The 18,791-nt window shown below is 42.7% G+C and overlaps 1 protein-coding gene across 5 annotated transcripts in view; it reads right to left on the bottom strand.

Moving 5' to 3' along the window:
* Positions 1-18,791, bottom strand: part of TTC28 (tetratricopeptide repeat domain 28) — a 225,209-nt gene that overhangs the window by 129,619 nt on the left and 76,799 nt on the right. The window contains exon 1 of one of the 5 annotated variants that reach the window (XM_062589808.1): positions 17,537-17,606. The exons of the other annotated variants lie outside the window; for them this stretch is intronic. Within the exon in view, the coding sequence (XP_062445792.1) occupies positions 17,537-17,563 (27 nt within the window). The 5' untranslated portion in view covers positions 17,564-17,606. Of the gene's footprint in view, positions 1-17,536; positions 17,607-18,791 lie in introns of those variants that run through there. 5 annotated transcript variants of the gene reach the window in all.

The raw sequence follows: 18,791 nt of genomic DNA, 5'->3' as shown, positions 1-18,791 counted from the left end.
AATAACAGAAAGAAGGAAAAAAAGAAATCAGTATTGGGAATGGCAGAAACAATATTTATATCATAACAATCACAAATTCAGCCCATAGAAGCTTTAGTCAGAAAACTAAATTCACCCAATCTGCCTGTTCTAGTATGTGTATATGCCTGTCACTCACCTGTCACATTTATCCATTCCCTGTGTGTTCTGAGAATAAATTGCAAGAACTTCCATTATGCCTCTGAAGTCAGGCCTTTTCACGGGGTGCACGCACCAGCATCTTCTAGTTTAAATTTCCCTCAGGAAAATTTTCCTCTAACACGTTATTTCACATCAGCCAATCTACTATACAAAGCAACTCTCCAGACAGCACCAATTGTTCATGTCTGGCATTTATCACCTCCTACTTTGCAGCCACTTACAGGGCCTATCAGGACTGTGGGAGCCCTAAGACTTCCTATTCACAGGGATACTGAACAACAGAAATGAAAAATGCAATGCTAGAGATGCCAGGAGATGCCATTTTCAAATGAAGAATTAGGAAGATCAGGAACATTATCACCTTTGGCAAGCAATATAGATCAATGCACAACCAATACATGATTATGGATGAGAATCCATAATAATCCCTGCCCCTCTACAATGATAAATATACTTAATTATGAGATTATATTATAGGAATACAGTTGGACAACTGGAATCAAATATTAATACAGTGCCATACACCTTTCACAAGCAACAAAGGGTCGTTACACCCTCTGGATTTTGAGGTATAGCAAAGAATCTAAAAGACTCATATTTAAGCATATACTTTGAGTCTTATCACAGATGACTTTCCTAAATGCCAGAACTGGAATATGAAGAAATAATGTGAAAGCAAGCTAAAGAGCTATTAATCCTGACACAGCAGCCCCTGCATCCATTTTTGAACAGGTTAGCCAAGCAACTTCTAAGCATCTAGCAGACAGGGCCGTCAGGAAGACGCAATGGTTGCCAGTGTTTTTGTTCTGGAGTCCAGAAATACAGGCTGAGTTGTTGTTATATTTTTTTCTGTATCTAGGAATCTCAAACTGAAGCATTTGAACTAGCCAGTTACAATCACACTGGCATAAAAGTCTCATCTCTGGTGAACTGAATGTAATTTTTGCTGCCAAGACTTATTCTGTAACACTGGGTCTCAAAAAACCTTCCTCTTTCGTGACTTCTCTTGTCCTTGAAGACAACTAGGGAAAAGCTAAAGCAATTTCTGGGGAAACTACAGTTAAGGACAGCATTGGGCTGCGTTTTACAGGAAAGGCAGGATTACCCTGACTTCCTTCATTATTTTAATATCATTCACTAGACTTTCCTCTTAAAAATACTGCTTATTAGTCACCAGGCTAATGAAGCACACTGCTATCCTCAGTAACATTTTCCCCCAGCAGCTGGTTCTCTTCCTAGTGTCAGTCTGACACAGCTGCCATCATTAACTTCCCAGGGAGCTCTTCCACTTTGCTGGAGACCAGATGACAATTTGGTTCACAGACACATATTCCCCTGGTGCCAGTCACAATAACTTTTGTCGGTCTTCAAGACTGGGTACTTGCACAAAGGCTGACAATAAAATTCTAGCGGTTTTCAGCTCAAAGAGCTAGAAGGCTTGTTCAGGCACCGAGGTTGTCCCTCATGCAACACAGGCCACAAGGCCCCATGTTTCCTGGCACAGTCTCACAACACCTCGCTGCACTCTCACTCCTCGGAAAGGTACTGTTCATGCAAAGTCATTGAGTGCAGAAGAACAGTCCAGATCCCTATGCAAGTTCTTAAAATGCTTATTTATAGTTAAAAGAATACTTTTTTTTTTCCTATTTGAAATGAAACTCCAGCTCTCAGCCATGAGGCCTTGTTTTGCCTTATCTCAAGAACATGTTGGATGCCAAATGCATTCATAATACTGAACCTCTTCAGCAACTGGGCACAAGGCAGATCTTTTCACACCTCAAACCTTTTTCGTGGTTCACTGCCTTCAGCCCAAAATAGCATCTCTTTTCAAGGTCACTCCATGTAACCCTCTCAGCTCTGCAAGATGGTCAGGAACCATGCTACGGTCTGACACTTAAAAACAATCAAAATATTGTAGTATGTGAGACAGCTGCTGCCAGTGATTAACAACTCCAACACAAATCAGGCCATGGAGTCTAAACTATCAATTCTTGTTTGCTTGATCATCCAGCATTAGGAAAGCATGCAGCTGAGAAGGGAGTAACTGACTCCTCCTTTACAACAAGCTGCATTACAAAGGGCATCTGAGGAGCCTGCAAAAACTTTATGCACTATCCATGTTCCTGAGAGACCAGTGACAGCCCTCCATCAGATGAAGACTCAACCTTACTAACTATACTTAGCATGCAGCTGACTTAACTACAGGATAAACACTGTGTTTGTCCTGACATATATAAAAAGAAGTATCTGGTTGCTTTATTTGCACCAACTCTTAATGAAGTCTGGTATGTTGTCTTGTTCCTTAAATCATTTAGCACACAAACAACTTTGCCATCAGCCTTACTACTTGGTACCTGTGCAGTTAAGTACAGTCAATCACTGACAGGAAGTATACACACTACTCAAAGAGTGTATCAAAGCACCAAGTTTAAGCTTCAAAGGCAACATTTCTGAAGAACATTTGATGCTTGATTCAGTCTCTATAGCAGAAAAAAAAACAGGAAAACTACAGCAGCTCTAGGCTGAAACCACAGGGAACATAAACAAACAGATTAGAGCAGCTGATGTGAAGTTTCATCCAGAACAAAAGTCCAGGAACAACTGTGGCTTTGGAGGACTTTGTCTCTCTCATTGAGTGCCCATGCAAAGTTACAAGCCTTTTTCTTACACAGCTCTTTACCTCCTGACACTTAGGTCTGGCTCATTCTAAGCACTTCAGACATCCGCATTCCATAGTAACAAACTTCAGATTTGGGGACAGGTAATCGCATAGGAGAGAGGCTGCAGAAGACAGTAGCTGGGCCACCAGAGCGCCTCCTTACTAATTATCCCAGAGTGCCCATTTGCTAGGTAACCAAGGAAGAAAGTGTGTCAGACTTCAGCAAAGCTGCGTCTTCAGCAACTTATGGAATGTTTCTTGAAGCCACGGTGCAATTAGCTGCCAAGAAAGTGCTGAGGTAGGCGGAATTAAGAAACTGTAGCAAATCAAGTATATAATCCCACATCATTTTCATTTAAAATAGCTGAACTGCTTATAACTCAAAGTGCTGTAATATGTCTACAATTTCATTTTAGAAGATCTAGATGTCTTATCCACATAGCAGGACAACTAAAATAATCCAGCTTCAAAGCCAAAATTGGAAAGCATTCAAAAAAACCCGACAAACAGAAAAGCCTCAGCTCTCCAGAACTTCCCAACCAAGTCAGTAAATGCTTGCCATGCTGTGCTGTCTCCCCACACCATTGGGAAAATTCAGATCCACTAAAGGAATCAGGATAACTCTAGAAGTTAGCTAGACTCTTAATTAATTTGTAAAAAAAGTATGCAAATAAATATAAAAGCATGGAGATCATTGGGCTCAGAAAAGATTTCAGTCTAAGAACAGGAGCAATATCCAATCAACCAGCAAAGCAAGAGTAACTGTTGCTAACTAACTGGCTTGAAATATTCTTTGCTTTCTCAGTATCAAATCAGATCTTGAACAGTACATAATCAAAACAGTCACTACATTTAAATTGAATTTACAATATAAAACCCTCAAGTCTACCCCTCCTTGTCCCAGAAACTTAACTCTCTAAATTGTTTCTCAGAATATAATTTCCCAAAGCCCATCTCTTATCCTATAACAGAATACCAAGTAATCTCTTCTGAAGCACCACACTGCATAAAAATTCCATTATCTTAAAACTCTCACAAGACTTTTGCTTTTTAAAAAGCAAAAGCAGAAAAAAAAATATTTATACAGATTTGTATAGGAGTCTATTAAAAAGAAAAAAAATCCTTAACAGCCAGCAAAGGCAAGGCTGTAAGCTTAACCTACAGAGTCCGAAAAGAAATATATCCTATTTAGCATCGATGTCAACAGCAGTTCTGACATAAAAATAATAGGGCGTATCCAGATCCAACAGCTATCAAGATGATGGCAGTTTCTACAATAACTCAGGTCAGTTTTAGATTGGACTGTTGGGTTCTAATCACTTAGTAGATATAGTTAGCAAGGAAAGCAATATACAGACCCACGAAACGTTTTCAACTTCTGCCAGCTATACAAAGCACAAAATTCTTCTTAAAGAAGAACATATAAATGTGAAATCCGTACTCAAAAAGACACATCATAAACCAGTTGCATTAAGATGTATGGCATAGTGTGGTCCTATTGCAGTAAGATTTTTCTAATTCTAATAGATGGCCTTTACACCATAGTGAGTAACATTCACTACGACCAGAAAATGCATCACAAATGAGTTCAGGACTCAATTCCTAACCACTGCGCAACAAGTCACAGTTTATTTTTTATCAATAGGAATAATACAGCTCTCAAAATATCAAGTACTCAGATTCATCAGAGCAGAAGCACAACTAGGGCTTGTGTCGATACAGCAAACTTCTATCTCCCATGTAACCTGATATTGAGATGTTTTGAAACTTTGCTTTTATAAGCAGATGCTCACTGTATTTGCCTAACCTCTGAAGCTTACCGATTGACAGGGTTAATATATTTAACAGATGAAAAGGAAAATGATGGCTTTTGGCTCATTATCAAGCACATTTCTTAAGTGCAAAATACCCTATAGCTTAACCTGCCTTTCCTACAACTCAAGAAATCTATTCTGTGTTTGTGTCTGTGTGTCGCTAGTAACTTGTGGCAGACTGAAGAAAACAAGAAAAAAACAGTAATACTTACTGAAAAAGCTGCTTTATTTCCTGAAGCAAAGATATTTTCTTCCTCTTTCTAATCTGCGCTACATTGATCTGATCCAAAAAAAAAAAAAACAGATGGAAATTAAACATCATCTCCGAATGATTTCTCAGCTCTTTCTACATCAAACCATGTCTCTCCCAAAACTTCTCAACAGCAGCAGCTATGCTAACAAGAAGCGAGGAATCCAAGATCAGAGGTAACTTGCAGACTGCTATCCAAAATAAAACTGCTAGTTGGTTCTGATACGTGAACGGAAACTGTTCTTTGTTTAAACGCAATAGCAACAAAAACAGCTGATCAGGCTCACTCTCACCATGGAGTTTCAGCTCCAAAAAAACAGTGTGGTGGCCAAGAACTACATCCCAGTAAGGCTTTCTACAGTGGAAGGACATGAATCGGGATTAGCTACAAGTGCAATAGTTAAAAGGAAGGAAAAGTAGAGAGGAAAAGACCGTACAACCTCTTCTGACAAAGTCTGGTTGTCTGTCCTAGGGACTCTGATGACAAGGTTTGCTGCATTTTAGAGTCCTGTAACTGTAATGTCATTTAATAATAATAGTACCTGTGGTGAAGAAATAATTCTTTGCTATGCCAACTTATGGCTTTACTGCTGCTTAGTACTTCAGAGGTGTAAGTAGAAAAACAAAACTCCTGCATAGGGGGGCATCAGGGACATGCTAAGACACCAATAAGTTTGAGAAGGGGAGACACTGTGGTACAGACTCCACGTTTTGGCAGACTGGCAATGGGGTCTCACTACCCAGATACGGGTCTACATGTGAGTAAGATCTAAGATCCTGAATACAGAAATTCATGAATGGGCTCTCCAAGCATAACAAGCTAGCATTTCCAAGGAAAATGGGATGGTGCCAACTTGTACAGTCTCTCTAAAGTCCCAATTAAGATGAACAGCACAGCTGGATATTTTATGCATCAGCCTGAGTTCTCCTCGCCCTAACACTTCAAGTAAAAATCGCAGAACACTTCTATGGAGGTTAATTCATGACTGCTAAGGTGTGATTCCATTTTAAGGCAGAATTTCTAGCCTCTTAGAGTCATCCGTATGGGAGGCATACGGATATTCCACAGTAGTAGTGTTTGTTGAAGGAAGTTACAGAACAGCATGTTTGCCAGGGAAATGCAGATACTGGGAAGACTCAATGGAACTACCTCGCTTTTCATTCCAAACTTGGGGCTCACACTTTTCAAGGTGGATGAGCTGATACACATTCCCAGGCAGGTAAGATGATAGTAATTATAACAAGAATAATTACAAGGTAAAAGAGGGGAAAAGTATCAGGGAAAAAAAAAGAAAAAAAAAGGACAGCATGGTTTACCATGAGATCAGACTGCTGTTTTATTACTGTGATATCAGTATAGTACAGAGTATGTTTTGGCATGCTTCTTTGCAAATACACAGCCTCAGAACTAAGCTGAGATGGAGGCAGATTTCTACAGTCAACTGGCAAACATCTGCACTAGTTTACTCAGGTCCTGGATCAGCAGAACTGGCCGTAAGAGCAGTGCCTGCAGTGAGAAGCCGAAGCACAGCTAGATGATCTCCAAGGGCTGTTCAGCCACTTTTGCTTCACAGAATCCAGGATGAAGAGCCTGTGCTTTCCATGTAGGATGTGAGCCCAAAGGTGTGCCACATAGGGATCTCCACCTGAGCAACAACCAAGATGGGAATTCAGCTCTACACAGAGCATCCCTGCACTGTCGCTCCTGCACGAAAGCAAAGATGCCCTCTCCCCGAAGGGAGCCAGTCTAAATTGATTCTGGTTATTAACTACTGAGTCAAATGCAAGCTGGTCTGTGTTCAGGTATCACTGCACTAACAACCCCAGTTCTCTGGCTTACAGGAGAGATGTAAGCAGTCTGTTTGGGTATAGCAACACAACACAGGGTAAGCAGCCTGCCCAGACCACAGTGGGAAGTATCAACCTAGCTCTGCCAGCATCAGCTCCAGTTCAGCTAGGTTCACCAGTAAAATCCAAATCTGCAAAATGTCAATCACGGGCCAAACAAAAAGTTTTTCTCTGAAAAAGATTCAATTAGTTTGTACACTAACTACAGTAAGTACTTTTACAGGCTACCTCGCAATAAAATGACAGAAATTATTTGCAACTAAAGGCACAAAGTTTAATTCTAAATTCAGAGTTTCATACTAAGTTGTCCCATTAACATTCTCATTCTAATTGTGTAATTCTGTTCCAATATTCATGTATATAAGTAATACCAATTTTATACAATTAAAATTAAATATGTCCAAGTCTGAGTTGTTGTCTAAGTTGTTCATGCGTCCAGAAAAGGCATGTAAACATAATCTACAGTAAGATGGCAAATGTAGGACTCTCTCACAATCCCCACTGAACTGCATTAAATTTAGTAACCTACAAAAGATAAAAATGAGAATAGAAGAAACTATGATCAAGTTTGATAGGAAGAGCAACATTTCCATGTAATTAAAAAAGACATTTTATTTGAAAATATGACTCATCGTTCATTATCAAAAAATTCAGATTACAACAATAACACCAAGGCTTATTACTTGTAGTTTCCATCACTATTGTGATGTTTCATGAGCTAAAAGGAAACTATAGTAAAAGTTTTAGCTGTCCAAACATGCACAGGATATAAAGGCTAGAAGAAGCTTAAAAAGTTAACCAAGCAGCATGCATTTCAAATTTTGGAGAAAAAGTCATTAAAATCAAGTTTTGAGAGCTAAATTACTGTAATCTATCACCTAAGTAAAAATGTATCACATGCAGAGTCCTGAAATATTCCTGTCCTTTCAAAATAGATGATATTGTAAGTTGTAAAATGCAACAAATTTGGGGGAAGGGAGGGACAGTGAGGGAGGCATTGTCTTGTTTTCTTTCAGGGATATTCCTTTAGAACTCAAACATGGACTTCCTAGAAAACAGATTTCATGACAGAGATTAACATAGGTGGAAAGAAAAGCACTTCACTTCTTGTACCTCCAGCATATCCTTAAAGTCTGCTTTTCTCAAATGACATCTGCTGTATAGTGCCTGGCAAAAGTCTCCTATTCCTCTTCAACAAGCATCTTGAGTTAAATCACTGGTGAAAGGATTCCTGAGCATCTCCTTGCCCATTCTATAGCCACCAGTACAAGAACAGTTCATTGTTTGGACACTACAAAAATCTCCCAACAAACGTTTACTCAGGGCTCTTGGATTAAACTAACACCTGTGCAGCCTAAAGGTAATAGATCACAAGACCTTTAGATCACTCCTAGAGAAGTGTTCTGATATCTAATTCCATCTCTGACTAAAGCAGAGATGCTGTTGAGGGACCCAGTGTCAGCACTCAGTTTGAGCCAGGATCGGAGCCCCCGCAGCCCTGCCACACTGTCCTCCAAAGGGGCACAGCCCTCCTTACCTCCCCTCACCACGGTGCTCACTGCTGTTGCACAGTAAACTGCCAAAGTACCTGAGTCACCTGAAAACACATCGCTTTTTTGATGGGTTGGTTCCCAGATGACTCAGCCTGCCAAACCAGCTCACTGCTTGATGGACAAGCATTAGTGATAACACAAGCAAGAGGGTTCAAGACGGACTGTGCAGCCAAGAGGGGAAGAGAGGACTACAGAAGCATTTGTTTGGATCAGTTTAAGCTACGGTTTCTCACGTTAGGGGGAATCTAAGCTGCACTGATGTCACAATCTTTACAGTTTTATAAATATTCCAGGACAAATACTGCCATCCCTTTTTAACTATGGCCAACCAAAGATGAATGGTCCCAGAGATGACTCCAATCAAACTGATGACACAGTCAAGTATTCTATTATTTATGAAGTCCTGGTTTTCTCAGCACAGTAGGAATCAATCACATAATGTTTCCCTACTTACCACTTCAAACCTTTTTAAATCAGCATCCCAATCAAAAACCCATCCTGGGCTTCTCCTATTATCCTGCACTAGGCATTTCTCTAGTCAGCTCTTTAACTGCCTCGTTCATCTCTCCAAAGAAATTATTTCCCACTCCACCACAGGCACACACTTCTTCCCAAACTTCCTATGGCTGAACCATTCCTTTCAACTTGTATTAGTATCTGTACAATTTTACTTTGCATGTATTTTGGTAATTTGTATTCTTAGTTGCTTCTCTCAAACCAACATTCCAGTTTCAAGTTAAATATACTCAGCAATAAAAGCTATTATTACAAATTGACCCAAGAATTGCCTTTATGAGAGTCCACTAACTAGAGCGTCCACAATCAGAAAGTCAAGGACTTCAGTAGAATGTACAGGTGCAATGTACATGTCTTAGTTATTTGCAGTAAAGAGAAACTTCCTACCTTTGCTCAGTATCTCTGTCCTGTTCTTTCACCTTTACCCACAACTTTCCTCTTACATGCTTTTTCCTAACCTCTGATGTCAGTTCTTGAAATAAAGACCATACAACTCAGTATTCCAAGGAATACTGAGAAGCCTAATGCTGTAAAGTAATGGGAATCTGGGGTTTCAAAGCACACACTGTGCTACTGTGTTTTCACATGGATTTTCAGAATTTGCTTGCATCATACTGGCAGCAGTATTAAAAAAAAAAAAAAAAGGTCAATACAGAGGTTTACCAAAACAATTAATTATTCAAATTTCTGAAGAGTGTCCCTGAATTCCATCATGGTCTGTCCAACACTGTGCAAGGACATTCACGTGCTTTACGGAATTCTTCTGAACAGTTGTAAATTATAAAAACTGACACCATTCTGGCACCACAGCACTTTTACAAGGTCTTGTACTAAATTCTTACGAATGTTGTTACTAAAAAAAAAAAAAAAAAAAAAAAAAAAACAAACTCAGACATATGACAAAGGAACCTAAATGCCATATTTACCATCAAGTCTTCTTTAATTTAGCAAGTTTTGTGAGCAATGAAAGGCTACAAGATGAGATCCCTTTAGTCACATGGATTCAGTAGCCACAAATCTGTGTTAAATTCAGATTGCTCTTACAAGCACAAACTAGCAACCCAGGAAACATATATTCACCAACATCACGTGAAGTGCTCATCTGTACCTATTTACACTGTTTCATTCTAGTACAGACAGATTACAGATTTTTTAGTTGGTCAGTATGATACTGATATATCATATATATATATATACAGAGAGAGAGAGAGATGATAAAATCTACAGATCTTACCCTGACATCCCCTTCCCTCCCCCAAATCCCAGCCTGGAAGAACAGAGCCTTCAGTTTATCCATACAGGCAGTCTAGTAGGGAGAAGCAAATCAAGGAAAGTGAAGTCTGCTTCTTCTTGCCCCATAGCAACTGTGTCTGTCGGGCACAGCGCGTGCCCTATGTGCTAAAAACCAGCAGCATCGAGATGATCAGTTCCAATATCTTCCCCCCACACACCCCCAACTAAAGGATATGTCAATGTTATAATGCATGTTTATCCCAGAGCTACAAGCTGAGAGATGATGGCCACTTTCTAGAACTGAAGTGACTTCTTTTACCTAGCCTATTACCCAGAAACTCACTGTTCCTTAAAACTAGGCCTTTACTAAAGGCAAACAACCATTCTAACAGAAGCTTTGTGCATATTATTGATTTTTTTCCCCTTAACTGAAAGCAGTTTTAGCAGAGATACAAGCTGATGAGGAGGACAAAAAGGGTGATTTCAGATACAGTAGAAGGTTACAAAGTCCATTCACGGTAATGAAGGATGACCACATTAATCTCCTAAAAGGATTCAAATGCTGCAACTAGAGCAATTCTATTTCATGACAGGAACAAATTAAGACGATTTCCCTTGCAGAAATTTCCATAATTACAAGCAATTATCTGGTATGCTGAAATTCTTCAGTACAGTACTTACTGCAGAGTGTTCCTATCAAATGCTCTATTTCAGAAATATAGCAGAGACTGTTTCTTGGTGAATTGCACGTTGTTGTCATCACATTGGTTAACCTACAGCTCTACTCTCTCAGAATACGCAACTATCTTTGACAATAACAACAACAAGAATCACCAATCTCTAACTAATGACCCCATCATTAGGTAATCATGAAAACCAAAAAATACAGACTTTTAAAAGTGTATGTGGAAAAGAAGAGGAAGAAATCACACTTGCAAGTTAATGCAAAGAAAGATCAAGTTATAACACAATGCTCTCCAGTGAACTCATTTTCTGCTGGGTAAATCAGATGCTCAAAGACAGCATTTTGAAGTGCATTATTTTAGAGCAGTAAGGACAAGTATGGCAACAGCTGTTGCAATATTTGCAAAAACTGTATAAAGTCAGACAAAATACCAGAGCTTACATGAAACTAAGCTTTGCATTTGCTCTTCTTCTTGTGCATAAGGAAAACGTAAGCAAAACCAGTTATTCACTGTTTTTTCATAAGCAAACATGTAAAAGCCTGCGTATTTTGGCACCGACAATGAGAATCGAGTCTGCCGGCTTCCAGAGTCTCTGCAAGTCTGTTGTCACCCCCTCTCCTGGTTTTTATGTTACCTCTTGCCCATGTTGCTAGGCCACCGACTGCGTTCCAGCTACACCGCGAGACGCAGCCTCTTCCAAGCTCACGCAAGAACTAACACAGTCCTCACTCCACACAACCAGAAACTTCTGCAGCATCTGAAAATCAGTGATGGGCTGAGTCTGCTCATAGCACAGCATCTCCCAAGCATTTTAGAGCAGAGGTTTCTGAACCACCCTTACAACAGTTCACGCTCTATTCAGCGGTCATCTACAAAAGACTGCACAGAGTCTGCAAGAACCAGCTGTTCATTCAACCACATCCATATGCTGTATTACTGAAACTCATTAAAGAGTATTAAGAAATGGTCAATATCTACCACTTTGAAAGCCCCTAAATATTCACTGACAGGCAGCAGGCAATAATCCATACAAGACCCTGAAATACAAATATTAGAGATGAAAAAAGACAACAGCAATGTGATAGCAAAGGACAAAACATGAAAGTCAGAAATGTTTTTTGGGCGCTCTTGCCTCAAAATGGGAAATTTTTTATTATTTTATTTTATTTTTGTGCTTACACTATGGAAAGAGTCTGCAAAACTACGAGATGTCTATTATCTTACACAGCTACGAGACAAAGTCTGTCAAAGGAAGATGTAGCAACCCATATACTAAAAGACTGAGTACTAAAACCAATGCAGGGTAGGGAGCAAAACTGATCAGGACTTCATAGGCTTTTCTGTCATGCCTGGAAATACACAAATCAGCAGAGACACTGCATTAAGCCCCATGCCTGCCTAACCAGCCTTCATCTGGCAGAGACACCCTCATTCTCTTCCCTTCCACGGAAAACAGTGACATTACTAGTAACCTGGACGGCTCCCCCATATACCATGCCACTCACATGAACCAAGAACAAAAGAACAACAAAATCAATTGCTGAATGTTAATTTTTCATTTTGAAATTCTGTACTCTTTCAAGGGTCTCATCATATCCTTCACAACCAGAATGGATGCTGTATCTTTAAAGTGCTACAGCTAGCTTTTTAGGAAAAAAAAGAAAAAAAAAATAAAATAAAGAACGGTAGTGACAGGCTCTCTCATGATCACCCTGCCTCCACTGACTGCAAGAATCAGAAAATAAGCATTTAGGGAAGCAGAATACTGCACTGAATTACCCAGAGCCCATAGCAGTTTTAATCACTGCTAGACAAAGAGCATATTACAGCAGTACAGACTAGTAGACATAGACAGTGCAAATGAATAAAATTGTAAACAAACAGCAGTAATTTTGCTAGTAATGTGTTGAAGTTGGTTATCTATCTGCTATAATATTTTACAGCCCTCACGGTAAAGGAGAATTTATCCTTGTATCTAGTCAGAACTTCTCGTATCCTGACTTGTGCCCTTGGCTTCTTGTTCCTGCGCGTCTCTAAGACTCTGGCTCAATCTCTTCCACACCATCCCATTACAAACCTCTAAGACAGAAAAGGTTAAGGGAAGATCTTGCCGCTACTTAAGCTTTTTTTTTTTTTTTCCAAACTACAAAAAAGACAGTAGCAGGATTTCAAAACAGACTCAAAAAGAAAACAAAAAAAAAACCCATACCTAGACCCATGCCACAGTCTTCACTTTTTTTTTTTTTTTTTTTTTTTTCCCCCCTCCTCCAAACAGGCTTACTGCAGTTCAAGGCTTGTAAGGGTTCATAGACAACATTTATCGCAAGAAATCCAAAACGCAAAGTCCTCTGATTGGCAGCTAGTTCAATGGGAGAGTCTACCTCTTCTCAGATCTAGCAGCTTTGGAAGAAACTTCTTGATTCCAGGTCACTGTTAGAGGAAACCAGGAGAGAGCTCTATCACTTTGGCAGAAAGATGGATTACCAGCTCAAACTGCTATAAATTCAGGCAGAACACCATTCCAGAGCAAAGCATTATAATGCCTTAAATGGAAAAAGAGCTACAGTATTTAAGAGTTCAGTAATGCTATCTATTTTTATTTATTTAAGGTTGTAAGAAGGTAGACATAGATTTATAAAAGCTCTTGAGAAACATAAGCTGGCTCTTCTAAAAACTTACTGTGATCACTTTTGCTGCATTTCCAGTAAGTTTAAGTACTACCTGGTAATTTTTAGTTTTAAAACTCAGGGGGGGGGGGCACGGGAGGAGGCAAGAAGGGGAAATCAGTCTGCTTATTTCCACCTGGTATGAGCAGAATTCTGACAAATAGATTGGATTTTCCAGCTTGGAAAGTCAGAGAACTTGCCACAAACATAAATCCTGTGACCCCACTGTTGACTGTGATTTACTAATTTATAAATTAGTAAGTACTAACTAAACTTCATGTCCCTCTACAGAAATTATTATATTGTATGCTGCAAATACTTCTTGGTCACTTTTTTGTTTTTGAAAGACTCTCATCAAGTGTAGAGCAACTCTCAGTTCACCATGCATCACAGAAGGAACAGGTTAGGTTTACACAAACAACTTGCCAGGGAATCAGTCCATTCATTCCCCAAGGAAAAGAAGAATTCTACAACTTGTTACATTTCACAGGAGAAACAGGTTGCATTTAACGTATTTTCCCTGCAGTGTTTCTGCGTAATATGCCACACAAGCTCAATTACTGTCAAGAAAAAGGTCAATAAAAGATATTCCATTGTTTCAATTGAAGTTAATACAGATTGTCCCTTATAATAGGTTTGGGTTAGCTTAGGCTCCACTTAAAACTCTAAATTGCACAGGAAATAAATTGTTCCTCTACATCCATGTAAAAATGGATGTGTATGCCCATAGTAAGTGGCAGTGTTGCCAGACAGAGTTACAAATTGTGGTGCACGGTTAAAGGCTAAAAGGAAAGTCTGAGCCTCTTTTGGATCCTACCGTTACGCTTTTTAAATCACAACCTTACCTTCTTGAACCTACATTTACAATCCTGATGGAGCATTTAGACACACCATAATACTATAGAGCCACACTATATAAAAAGCAAAATAAATTTCTGTAAGAATACATTAAGGCATAAATTTAATGAGATTTGCATGAATCTCCTAGGAGCAGATTTTGCCCTGTGTTGCAGAAAGACTGAAGTAGTTGTTTGTTTATAGAGAGGTAATACATACAAATAATTCCTCTTACTGAAATGTCGTAGCTCTCAGTAAACACATGTGATTTTTGTATGTCAGTAACAACAGGGTACTACAGTTCACTAGCCTATCATTATTAATGTTTTAATAAATCCTCCAGGAAATCTCCACCTGACATGGTCAGTCAGGGATTTCAGGTTATCTCCAGCCTTTAATCATCGTAACTGAGTAGCAGACGACTTCTATATACTTTTTTTTTTTTAATATCTGAAACAATTTCTGTCATCAGCTTCTTAAGCAAGCAAAATTTACCAAAATAGTTCCTGAATAAAAAATAAAGTATGTTCAATAAACTTAGCACTCCACCTTTTTCAACCTGACAGATTTAATAATTTTGAAGGGAGTGTTCTCTCAGCTGAACTCCAGTGTTCCTTCAGGCAATCACAAGTATAATGGATGGTTTTATTCACAGAGAAGAGAATCTATGTTATCAAACAACAACAAACAGTATCAGAGAGCCATTCTTTTCCTCCCTGAGCCAAGCGAGGCTGCAGCAAATCCTCTTCAATGGAACAGATGGAGCAGCCAGAGGTGGCTCCTGGACTGTGAGATCCCACAAAAAGCAACAGGGAGCAGAGTGTTTCATTCACAAGGGGGCAAGCTGAGCTAGCATCCCTACAGCAGCACACATGGCACACGGGGCCAGGAGCAACGCTATACTCATCCTTCCAGCAAATCATACCCTGAAGCTTCCTTCTGCTTCAAAAAGAGGTTGCGATAAAGGATAAATGGAAAAGGAGGCTACAATTCCTACAGTCTGAGCCATTTAACATATTATTTTTTAAGTTTTTCAAATAATATAGTCAATATAACACATCAGCCGTATCAGTATCCAGGTCACGTAAAATTAAATTATTAGCCTCCGGAGAGCTTGAGAGTGCTGTTCTGCTCATCCTAAAACACTGAACATCACATGCTTGAATTTTAGCATGGCTTCACAAGGAAGCAGGCTTAGACAGCATGCTGACAGTCCCTCTGCCTGCCCGCCCACCCGTCCACCCCCCAATCCCAGTCCCGCAAGCCCTCTCTCGAGCCCACTGGCCCTTGGCCATGGAAATATATTCCCAATGACAGTGCCAACCAGGCAATCAATGTGGACTTTGCTCTGGGCTAGCATCTCAGCCTGGTGGGTGGCTAAGAGGAAAACAGAGGAACTTGTAGGGAAACAGAGTCAGAGGCAAGTGGTCAAAGTCCACAGGGAACTAGCCTTTATTAGTTCCGGTGCTCATGGAAAAAATTTGGTAAGCAATAACAATTTTCTGAACTTACGAAAACATATACTGTTCATGACACAGAAACATCTTGGTCACGTAAAGATTCCCCCCCCCCCCCCCATTATTTGGGGGCAAAATAATGTCTTGTATAGAAAGGATTATAGCCAAATCTTAACATCAGTAAATGAAGGAGTTTATGTTTACCCAGAGGACTACAACCACATGTAATCCTACATTGCGCAGTCCCATAGCTAAAAGCACAAATCATAGCTAAAAGCACAAATCTAGCAACAAACAAAACACCTTAAACGTTTCATGAAAAGAGCATGAGAAAGCAAAACAACATGACAACAAACCTAAGTAATAAAAAAGGACTCCTAATTCTGTACAATAGCCCACATGTTCTGCTTTTGTATTTATAGTTCTCAAGCTTGGAAGAGGCAGGCAAATCACTTCATTATCAGGAGAGACCAACAGCTATATACAACCAAGGGCTGTAGCGATGCCAACTACTACAGCTGCTTTCTTATTTTGCGAGGACAGTATTGATCTTCCTATTAACAGATGGAACAGCAGTACCATTCTTCCGTGGCTTGCGTGAGTCATTTTCTTGCAAGTGCTCCGCAGAGCACATGACTGCCACACTACAAAGGCTCGCGGGCAGAAAGCCTGGCTACGCTCACGGGAGTGTGCTGGCAACAATGACAAAATAAACTCCACCGCTGCTTAGGTTTTATTGGTACAGTACCACAGCTGAAAACGGAGCCTATTCCAGCATGAACATAGTTTCCATCACATCACAGCAGCAGCAGGAATTATTTTTACCCAGGCTAGTAAGACACCCAGTAGCTCAGACTGAATTCAACTATCTTCCGTATTCTCTCCACAGAATCAAATTTGGTCGCCCCAAATCAGCTCGATTAGGACATGGATGATAGCATGGAGAAAAGCACAAGCATCTGACACCGGTCTAGGCACGAAGGGGTGAGCCAGCGCCATGGAGCGAATCCCGACACTCGAAACAGGATCCACCAGTCAAGGAGGCCAGCCAGCTGCCAAGAACAATATTTCAGTGGTTCAGTCGATCCGGCTGCAACCATGGCCTAGAGGGGTTTCCACAGCCATAACCACAGCAGTGACTGTACGTGCAGTTGGAAATAGTAAAAACAGACATTTATAAATCTGTAGTTTATTGCAGACATCCAAAAACCAACCTGAGACTGACACAGGAGGCTGGAAAACGGACGGACGCTCCCATCAAACTCACCCTTTGCCTGTCTGCTCTGCTGCCAGTGCAGCAACTTGAAACACGAACTCAGCTCGCTGGCAGTAATCACCCGCTCGAGAAAACGAGGGGAAGCGCTTCAGGGGGGGAAAGGAGGGGAGGTACCGGGGGAGCCAGCGCTGCCGGCCGGCGCTGCGGGCGAGCACGTACCCGCCACGACGCGACGCAGCCCCGTTACTTCAGGGTCGGCAGCGCTCAAAGCAAGTGACACTCTCATGAGTTTCACGTACGATTCCGATTTCTTCCCTGAAGTAAAACACAGTATCACGCATCACGCTGCGGAGGAGGAGGGAGTCCTGCTGGCTCCAGCAGGTTTTTCCCCAAAAAGACAAGCAGAGCGGAGCAGCACAGAGCTGCCAGGAGCACGAGCCCGCCGATCCCCCCGAGGGAGCACCGGCGAAACGCGGCGCCGAGCGCCGCGGACGGGGACCCGGCGCCACCGCCGGCGCAGCGCGGCCATGTTGGGGAACGGCCGGCGAAGGCGCCGCCGCCGCCCAGCCCGGCGCCGCCACAGCGACGCGGGCAGAGGCGCCGCCGCGCGCGGCCACTCACCTTCTTCCGCGGCTGCCATTTCATCATATTTGTAGAGCGGGCGGGCGGGCATCAAGGCCGCGCTTGGGGCCCGGCGGCGGGCGCAGCGGCGCGGCAGCGCCCGCTCATGCTGCCCGGCCCCGCCGCGAGGCCCGCGCCGCGCCCGCCGCCCCGCGGCCCGCCGCGCGCGCCATCGGCGCCGGCTCCCTCAGCGGGCGCCGCCCGCGCCGCCGCTCACGCCCGCGCCGCCCCCGCGCGCCGCCCCCCGGGCCCCGCCCGCATCGCTCCGCGTCCGGTGTGGGGCGAGACCCCGCGAGCGGCCCCGCCCCTGCGCCCGCCGCGCGCCCCGTCCGTGACGGCCGCGGGCAGCGAGGGCCCGCCCCGGCCCCGCCCACTCCCGCCCCGCCCCCGGCTCCTGCCGCCCCGGCCCCACCCCGCGGCCCCGGCCCCGCCCACTCCCGCCGCGGCCCCGCCCCCCGCCCCGCGCGCGGCGCCGTGCGGACCGAGGGCGGCGGCCGGGCCTGCGCCGCCGGGCGGCTCTCAGCGCCCCGCGGTTGCGGCGCGGCGCGTCACCTCCGAGGGCAGCAGAGCACGGCCGGGGCCGGGGCCGGGGCCGGGGCCGCGCTCGGAGGCCGCCGCCGCGCTGCGACAGCGCAGCAAGATGAGGGACGCTGCGGGCACGGGCGGCGCGCGCAGCTGCCGGCACCCGCGGGCGCGCAGCCAGCGAGGGGGAACCTGAGGTAAGGGAACACGGAAAGTGTGACAAAACACAGCCGTCGCCTTTTCCCTTTTTGATACTATTTACAGTCTGGGCATCCACAGAGTTTATTCCTAGGGCATCCAGTAAAACATCTAACACTTTTTTAAGCCTCAGATGGCAGGAAAAAAAATGGGACGCGGCCAACAAGCCCAGGTCCGAAAATGTCAGAACAGGCTGTTCGGGATTATTAGGAAAGGAAATGTTGAAAACAACATAAGGCTTCTGTATAATACAAGGCTGAAGAGACTTAAGTCTGCTGAACTTTGAAAAATTTCTAACAGAGACAGAGGAAAAACAGAGATGTAGAGAATTGCAAATGGCACCAGAAGGTAAGCAGAAAAGCGCTGCACACCTGAGTAACGCAGGAGGCATGAAACGGTCAGAGAGAAGCTTTAAAACCAGCCACAGGAATCTGTTCTGCGTGCGGCCAAGACCTGGGCCGCGGCACTGGTAACGCACAGGACTGAAAAGGCTGAAAGGTATCGGTGAGTTTCAAAAAGAAAAACCAAACATATT

Source organism: Rhea pennata, chromosome 17, assembly GCF_028389875.1.
Source record: "Rhea pennata isolate bPtePen1 chromosome 17, bPtePen1.pri, whole genome shotgun sequence".
Classification (NCBI taxonomy): Eukaryota; Metazoa; Chordata; class Aves; order Rheiformes; family Rheidae; genus Rhea; species Rhea pennata.
This window is presented reverse-complemented; position numbering and strand designations above follow the sequence as displayed.